Source organism: Charadrius vociferus, unplaced genomic scaffold, assembly GCF_000708025.1.
Source record: "Charadrius vociferus isolate BGI_N301 unplaced genomic scaffold, ASM70802v2 scaffold13, whole genome shotgun sequence".
Classification (NCBI taxonomy): Eukaryota; Metazoa; Chordata; class Aves; order Charadriiformes; family Charadriidae; genus Charadrius; species Charadrius vociferus.
In genome coordinates this window covers 1,699,768-1,709,105 of record NW_009647763.1, presented here as the reverse complement: position 1 = coordinate 1,709,105, position 9,338 = coordinate 1,699,768, and the positions used below count along the sequence as shown (strand labels likewise).

The following is a 9,338-nucleotide window of genomic DNA, read 5'->3' as shown; positions in this document are numbered from 1 at the left end:
TCTTTGGCACTTGTAATGGCAGAGCAAGGAAGAGCTTTACCAAAGCTGTTAAGAGAATGTGTGTTTTTTTGTGGGTATTGTTCCTCCTCTGAGCCTCCTGGGGGTTCTGACTTGTGGTGGGCTCTAGAGGGAGCTGACACAGTTGACCTTCCTGGACCTAAAAGTCAGCCTTTCAAAATTTAACCATGGTAACTTTCTCCTTATAAATATGTTTGGTAACAACTTCTATGGGGAGGTTTCATCACTGGTCAATTAACAAACCCAAAAGCCATCTGTTAAGTTTTGTCTACAAAGCAATGCATTAAATGGCCTCTGCCTTTCCTGCGCTGTTTTGGAATCTGGCGTATGAATTCAGTGGCAGCACTGAAGGGGAGACAACGCTTGAGATTTAATAGTGCAGCTTTTTTATTATTATTATTATTCTTTAAATATTTGTGGACAGCTTTTTTCTTTGGCAAGTGTTCCTAACACTGTGTTCCTCAACAAAGGAAGAAGCCCAAGTATCTTCTGTATAACTACGAAGAAAGTTCACCACTTCCACCGAGTGTGGACCTCTTCCTCTCACACTGGTGGCAGCAGAAGCCATGCTAGCCTGACCCCACCGTTAAGCAAGAAGGCAGCTGGGAATTTGTACATGTAAGGAGTGAGTGGAATAGTGGAACAGTACGTTCTGTATTTACACCATTGCTGTTTTACATTAATGAATGCTGTTTTGGAGGAAATGAAAATCTCTCTAATGGGATCTAAACGAGACGTGTGGAGCAGCAGAAGGTAGTTTCCTGGAATGGAATTAGATCCGACTGTTGGGATTTAACACATTCTGTTTTGCCAGAAGTGCTGTAAGATTATTAAAGCATCACAACCTCATTTAGTTGCTTTGTAATCTGCTCTAATATGTTTCTCTTAAGCTTCATGCTGATGAGGCAGTTGTGTAACAGAGATTGAAGGCCAGACCTTGTGTTGCTTCAGTGCATGGGAGACCACGCCCAGGGATCCCAGGGAGCCCAGGCAGGAATGCTAACTGCATTTTCAGTCTTGAGATTATTTGGAAAGCTTGCCTTTGGGCTGAGGATAGCATCCCTGAGCGCACAGAGATGTATCCTAAAGGTTACTGTATGCTGCTATGTCTTGTTGCTGAAACACTCCTGTTTTCAGGAAGCCCCATGACAATTCTCTTGATGGGGTTACTGGTCAACCATTTCTTCTTCTGTACCTGAATTTTAGTTGCACATGGAAGAGTGTGTAGCTGCTGTGAAGAAGGTGTTTACTTTTTTCATTAACTATTTCTGTTAATTTAAAAGTTTTTCTCCAGCAGGAGAGATCATTGATCCAACCTTAATCAAAAGAGGGATTTGGGCGATAGGGAAGAGCCCTTGCCGAGCTTTTTAGAAGGATGAAACACTGCAGCATCCATGCTGCTTGCATGCACCTGTAGATTGGGAACGCTTTTTGAGTGCTAAACTGAGTGTGATTGGGGAATGCGTAGCTTGAAAAGCCCAACACAAGTTTGGCTGTGAACTGGTGCTCTGAGGAACCCTGTCCTGTAATGGCTGCTTGTCCCTGGAGGTGTTTACAAGCAGTGGTGGGATAGGCACTGTCTGGATTTCAGTGGCAGTAAAACAGTTACTTTGATGTATGATGGAATTTGTAGAGTTCAATCCTGAAGGTTACCTTTTAGGACAGTTTTCAAAGTTAGTTATGTGTTTGGAAGTAGGTTCCTTTTCTGCTATGTGTGGGGGGTTTTTTGTTGGTTTTTTTTTAAAATTCCATCTCTGATGAAATCAAAGCCAAAAAGTATTTTCCTCATTTTAATGGAGCGAGAAATTAAAGCACCTGTTCAGATGCTTCAAAATTCTGCATAGCGTCTACTTGCAACCGATAGCTGTCTCAGTAGCTTCATCCTTCTCCACCCCTGCAAGCCCAAACTCTGGCTAGGAATGGTGTAGGGCTCCTTTGTTAAAGTGTTTGGATCTCAACTCCCACTGGAAAAAAAACCAACAACCCAGCAGTTCACAGTGGCTAAATTCCTCAGGTCATCTGTGAAAACTACAGTCCCCGCTGGTACATACCAAGTATTTTAGGTCCTTTCTCAGTTCTGCTCCTTTGGTTCATCAGTAACTGTAAAATAACTACCTTTAGACAAAATCAAAGCATAATTTATTTTGCATTGGCTTCTTTATTCTACAACACAAGCAACATAAATAGTTTATAATTTTTGTTTTAAAATATTTCCATTTCAGAATTCAGTCAGAATAAAATATACACAAAATACAATTTGCAAGCCAGCTGACAGTGACTGCCTGACCACTGGACACCCAAGGACCAAACAAAGCTAGCAGCACAACAGGACGCGGCGGACATGGGGAGGTGTCTTTCTAAAGAAGAGCCGGAAGGTAGAGGAAGGGAACATGGCTGAGACCAGGGAATTGCAGCTAGGCATGAACTCCATAGAAGGTACACTCAATGCAAGCACTTGCTTGACAAGGTGATTTTACAGTCCTCTCTTAAAAACCATTAGTGGCTCCTCCTGAATATACAGCTAGAGAGATGAAGTCCTGGGAATCGTGTTTTGTGGTAAAATGCTTCCTATGGCAGCCATCATAATGGAAATAAAACTTGGGATTTTTTTAAATTTTTGAACAGGAAAGGATTAGATCTTTGGCAAAACGGAGCGTCCGCTCCCTTTGGCTTGCTTTCAGTTTTCGGTTCTGGTTGAAGGGCCCATGGAAGTATGTTTGCAGTCTCGCAGATAATGACAAAAAGGTGTGGGGGGGGGCGGCATGGGGAGCGAAGAGAAAGTGGGGGGAACTGAAAGAAGGTGCTCACTGCTGTCATTGCACACTTTTCAATCTCTTGCTCCCATCTGCTCCAGCGAACAGTGCACAGTACAGGGCTCTGCCCTTCTGGGCTGTTCTCCTTTTGATATGGAATCCTGCTTTCCTCTGCAGAGCTGGGGGCTCAGGAGCCACAGCCTGCTTGTGGAGGTGATATTTGTCCCTTGCTTGAACCTGTGTGCCTGTGCCTTTCTGCTAGCTCAGCTCTCTCGTTTCAGCTTGCTTCTTGTGGAAGCACGATGGCACTTCACTGCAGCCCTGATGAACCAGATGTACAGATGGGAAATAGAGCCCTGGTGCTCCATGGTATTTAGATGAAATTTATAGAAGTACCAAACTACCTTTTGAAATGTGGGATGTTGGGGTGAATGGATTGAAATAGATCCTGTTGCCATGTTTCTTTACAAAAAAATGCCCTCCGTAAACTCAGTTCCCTGATTCAGTGTAGCAGTGGAGACTATGCAAACCTCAACTTGCAAATTTTCCAAAAATAAAGAGAATTTGAGGGATCTGGTCCCACAGGCGAGCTCATTATTGCATTAATCCAGGATCATACTGTGTAGTTCCACTGCTATCCACAGAATTAGGGCATTTCCCTCTCCATTTAGTTTTTAGCTTGGAGACCTCTGAGCACTAAGTGAAAAGACTGATGCATACTTATGCCATATGCTTTTTTTATTTTTTTCTTTTTAAATAGCCAGCACTCCATGTCTGGCCAAAGCTGTTTGTTTAGTATGATATGGTACTGTTAGTGTCACATACATACAAAGTATATGTTTTGAGGGGGAATTAGTAGATACAACAGAAAGGGGAGCTACGACTTCTTCCTTGCAGCTGTACAACTTCTGGAGTCCCAGGCAGGTTGCTGGTGAGGGCTGCTCAGAGACTCTTCGGTTGTATCCTTACAGAAGCTCTACTCAAAATAGGGAGGTTCGGTGAAGAGGGATCTCTAGCTGCCAGATGCTGTTATCTACATTGCATAAAATCCAACATTTGTGCTTCTGTGCTATGGTAACTTGGTCCTTTAATACTAAAAAAGAGGAGAAACTTTTTTTTTTCTTAAATATATGGTATTGCATTATTTCTTTAAACAATTGTGGAATGATCAGAAATCGAAAAAAACCCTAACTGTACTTCGTGTCATATGACATGATTTGCACTGTACATAGATCTTCCCAGAAATTACTGTAACCACAGTAATGAGTAAATAGCTTGTTTAAGCATAATCTTAGCACACCCCCACAAAAGCAAGGGCAAGGAAAAAATGACTTTTTTTTTGTGTGAATTAAAAACAATTTATCAGTGAGTAATGGCATTTCTAGAATGGATTGCTAAAGGTGAAAATAGCCAAACCACATGCTCAATTTCCAAATAAGCTTCTACCTAAACCATGACAATAGGTGAGCTAGGTAGAAATAAATTACTTTGGCTTGCTATGGTCAGCCTCCTATGTGTTAAAACTGGATCTGTGCAAAAGTGAAGGTTCTAGTTTAGGGGCGCTGGGATGCATGGGAATATGTGCTGGTTCTTGTGGATTTTTTCAAGCAGGAGGTGTATAGAGGACAGCAGCAGAGATGGTTAAATCAGGAACTGCACAGGACTCCCCCTTTCCTGAGAACTTGTGAATACGTATGTAGGGATTGAAGGTTTCAAGGACTGAGTCCTGAGTATTAAAGATATCCAGGTATGTAAGAGTACGACAGTGACTGGAGCTACAGGAATCTATACATAAACACGTCAATCATCTCATATATCCACATATATTCACGCTACAGAACAAAGTGCAAACATATGCGATGGCCTGAGACCATATCAATTAGGGTCAAACCCTGCTGCTGTTATACAAGAGAAGTAGCACTTTCCCGATGAGTTTGCTGCTTTTTTCAGCTTTAAATATTTGCACGGTGACGAACTATTCCATATGTATAAAGGTAGTTGATGCTGGCCAACAGCAACTTTCTCTGTTAGTGGCTGCCTACAAGATTTTAAAACGTGATGTGAAAATGTGGCTCTGATTTCTGTGGTGGCCCTGAGGAGGGCAGTGTAAACTAGGCAAAGGCAGCAGAGGTGCAGCAATGGTACCTGAGAAAGATGCCAAACTGCCACACTTTTTTTTTTTTCCTTTTAAAGCAGTTCACTTCGAAATTACTGGTCAGTCATTTTTAAAAATAACCGTCCATTTCAATAAAAATCAAACCCATCTCCTACAGAAATTTACATGGCAAAAAAAGTGCAAGAAAAGAGAATAATGTAGTCATTAACCGGAGCAAACTCAGGCTATGATCCAGAGACTCTGTTTTTTCAAGGCTCAAATGTTCTGATTCTACAGTAAAACTGCTAATATGCTGCTGTTAGCTCATACATTATGTTACAGGGCTGTAAGTGAGGATTTCAGCGTGTTATGTGAGAAAGACCTACACGTGTGGATACAAGGGCTACTTTGTCCTGACTGAGGTGCTTCCCCGCTCACAAGTGGAAAGCAGAAAAGCCACTGTAGTACAGCTGGCCATGCTTGGGGTGTTCAGAGTCGGGGAGTCTCCTTCTGAAGCTTAGGACAGGCTCGTGCCAGTACCCTTTTCCTGGGGCTGTTCTGGCAGACTCCTCCTTTGGGCTAAAAGCTTGCTTTGTGAGGCCTGAATGTAGCGAACTGGCAGCCTTAAGCCCAAAGTACACACGAAACAGACTGAACAGGTCTATAAAATGGTGACTTCACAGGTTTAGTGTTGTACTTCTTTGGGGCTTGCTGATGTCTATGGCTAATCTAGCCAAAAAAATAGCTCAGAATCTGATAAACAAACTAAATTTTTTTTAATTATTTATGTTTTGAAGGTGCATCAAAAAGCTGCTGCGGTTCATATTAATGGTTCCTGAAGTGGCCGTGGGCTGCTCTCCTCACTTGCTTACCGTTTCAGGTACAAGGAAAAGGAAGACCAGCACGTGCTAAACTTTGCTTAAATAAAGCCTACTGCTTCAAGGATTCCCTCACCCCCATCCCCATTCTTTGAAACTACATTTTTGGAATTACTTGAAGTTACTCATGACCTCTTACGGAAGGGTGTTAATGAGTAGAGGCACCGAGGGTGACGGTGGGAACTTACTGCAGAATTTGGACAGCAAAGTTTAAAATAGGGCAACAGCAATACAGCAAATTTACTCCTACTAATTTCCAGTATAGTATTTGTAGTGTAAAAAGCTGAAAAGAAATTATATTTTAGGTCAATATGGTGACTAATCAAATAACACTAGGCTCTGCTTTGTTCATGGGCTTGAGGGAGGTGGTGGGGCAACATTGTCACTCCTACAGCTTTTCTTTCTGTTTTACAGAAGGATATTTGCATTGCAACCACAACATGTAACCACAGTGTTTCCTAGATACTAGGCCCTCTTCTGGATACCTGAGTGATTCCACTGGTATTGCTATCAATTTTACTTGTCCAACATCATTTAGGGATTTGCTTTAGTTTTAGATTAGATACAACGAGGATCTGCATCCGTTCAATGCATGTATAATGAAAAACAGGAGAGTTTTGCATACAGCTTATTATTCTGATCTCTGTTGTTGCCTAACTTAAAGCACTTCTGTATAGATGCCCAATAAAAACTTTAACAAAAATATAACCACCCTTTTACTTTACCTAAACATGTGTAAAAAAGACATGGCAACAAATCAAACCATGCCGCTACTCTCCCATATACCACAGGCTAATCGCACCTGTCCCTAAGCAAATATTAAAATTGTTGGGAGAAAACGGACAGTCGATAAAATTGTTAAATTACTCATTTATAAAGTCAATGCAGGTGGTAAGAAAGCATTGGTTTTAAGGAACTTTTATGTCCTTGAAACAATTTAGTTAAGGGAAGTTTTGAAAGAAAGAGAAACAGCTTGACTGTCACTTACAGAAAGTTATGGGACAAATATTCCCTGCACAAGTCCAGCAGATGACAAGTGGGAAGTGGGCAATGGAGGGAAAAAGCAGGAGGATAGTGGCAGACTCTTTGTGAACATATCAGCTTGGGTGATGGCTGTTCAGTGGAGCCTCCTGGCTTCCTCTGTTTTTCTGTATTTAAAGATGCTAAAAGTAGTCAGTTGTGCAAAATCCAGGCCTGATATAAAGAGATGCCATTTTGAGGATGCTTTGCAGCAGGGACTGAAGCTGTATATTTAGTTGGTGTGCACATTTTAAAAGCTTTGGGAGAACATCATTAAGGGATCACCCAAGATTAAAATCAACTTACTTTCAACAAATTATTTCAACTTCTAATCATCAAATTATGCAGCATGGGAGTATGAGATGGAACGTCCCAGGGGCCGTGACATAACTTGTGCAGCAAGGTAACCCTTTGCTGTGCCTAGTGTGAACAGCATCACATATGTACTTGACAATAGAATAGTCAATCCTTCCCCTTCTCCTCCCCCTTAATAATATCAGCAAATTGTAGTAGTGGCTATAGGAGTGCTGCACAGAGGGGGCTGTACCTCCATGAGGATCTGTCCCCTTCTATTTGCAGCAGCAGACGAGAAATGGGAAACAGGAAACATACCTTCCTTTTAGACTATTTTCCATCTTGATTCAGCTCAATGTGGAGTGATAAGCTAAGTTTAACAAAGGTGATAAGGGTGTTCCTGGCTACAGCAGCTCTATATAAACAAACTTAAATTTCCAGTAGAAGCATAAGCTAACTTAGCTGCAGTGTTGCTTAAACTGGAACACTTAATCTCTACTCTGTTTATTGAATGCTGGATATTGGCACATGCTGGTATTTGCTTTGTGGTGTGTCTTACCCCCAGCTTCACAGGAAACAGCGAAACAAACTTTCCTGTTGCCCATAGGGGAAATTAGACACGTGGAAAAATGATCAGCTGTAGGCACAGCTGAAGAGGCAGCCAGGGTAGCGTTGTAGAGAAGGCAGCTCGACAGTGCCATTTCTCTTCAAGCAATACTCCACAAGAGCAATGAAAGGATGAATAGCCTGTGCTTGGTTCACCAGTTTTAGACCTGGGATACTTGAATAGTCACTTCTTAGCTACCCCAAATGTGACCAGACTTCAAGGGCTCTTCTCGGAGTGAAATAAATTTCCACTTTCTCTAGTGAGTGAGGCATATAGTTACTACAATAATCTTTATTTGGCTTTCCTCTCTCGTGCTGATTTCAGAAAGGTAAAAAGTTACCCTAAACAAGTGTCACCTTTTTACTTGTTCTATAGCCCCACCTTCTTCCTGACTTTGATTTATTTATTTTTTTAAAGTTACATAGGCTTATTGGCCTGGTTTGACAGTTGCGTTCACAGCTAATTGCAACTGGGGATGTTCTGCTGAAGTTTACTGTGGCTCACACTGTTGCAAATTTGAATTAAAATTGAAGGCTACTGAAATGTATCACCCCTTTAGGTACCACCCTGATTTACTGGCAGTTTTCTGGATTCTGGGGCCAGACCCCCTGGACACACTCATGCTTTGCCTCCTTGGCTAGTGAGGGAGGGACACGCAGTCTCAAGTGGATAGAGGAAATACATCAACAAGCTCACTGTTTCTTATTTTTTCACCAACAAATAGGCAATTAATGAACCTCAAATACATCTTTGCTGTATACCTTGGACGTCTTCTCCCCTTTGCAACAGAGCACGGCTAGGTTTAAATGATGATATCGTAAACTCGGCCCACTCTTCCCAGCCACTCCCGTACTGCCTGGCGGACACGGTTATCTGTCACATGGCAAGTCAGCTGGCTGATACAGGGGAACACTGCTGGCTGCAGGGCTGTGAAAGTTTGGTCTGGCAGGGCCTGAATCTGGTTGAGAACGGTCAGCACCATGTTGGTCCATGCCTACAAACAAATTGGATACAAAAAAAGACTCTTTAGAAGACCTTTCTAAACAGACAAGCCCATTGCTTGAGGCAGAAAATAAGATATCTAGTGGTTGCAGCCTCATGAAGAGGACTGAGCAATACCAGTACATTCATTTAATGTTCAGTGTGTCTTCCTAATTCACATTCAGCACTTTAAGTCATTGTTTGACTTTGTACTGCAGCTATCATGCTCACCCTTCATCACCTTTCATTTCATCCCACAGTGAACAAAGACTTTAACGTTCGATGCTTTCACTGATTTGTTCACTTGGACGTGCAAGCAGCAAGTTTCTGTTTAGCAACAGAGCCCACTATTTCTGCTGTGGAATTAACAAAGAAACACTTCTTAGTTACAAAAGCATTGTGACAAGCAGCATCACATTTTCAAAAGCCCTTAAGTGGGCTAGAGCCCTTAGCAGTAAGCAATGAGTTCACTGTAGGTTGTTACTTCTTAGGACTAAGTGCAGCTTTGGCCCCAGTCAAAGAAGCACTCTTGAAAGCTGTATATGCCTGATAACACTTCCCTGAAGACCGATTTTCTTTTTGATAGGACAGAATCAAGTTTTTATCAGTGCCAGCTGCTGAAATATTCAGTCCTCATCATAATGACTTCTTTATGTAACGCAGACATATAATGAAGAGGTTATAATAATTCT

General features: G+C 41.9%; 1 protein-coding gene across 1 annotated transcript in view; it reads right to left on the bottom strand.

Moving 5' to 3' along the window:
* Nucleotides 1–8,467: 8,467 nt before the first annotated feature.
* KIAA1244 (KIAA1244 ortholog) overlaps nucleotides 8,468–9,338 on the bottom strand; it is a 102,491-nt gene continuing 101,620 nt past the window's right edge. Inside the window, exon 34 of the mRNA XM_009882337.1 lies at nucleotides 8,468–8,659. Coding sequence (XP_009880639.1) covers nucleotides 8,468–8,659 — 192 coding nt within the window. The remainder of the gene's footprint in view (nucleotides 8,660–9,338) is intronic.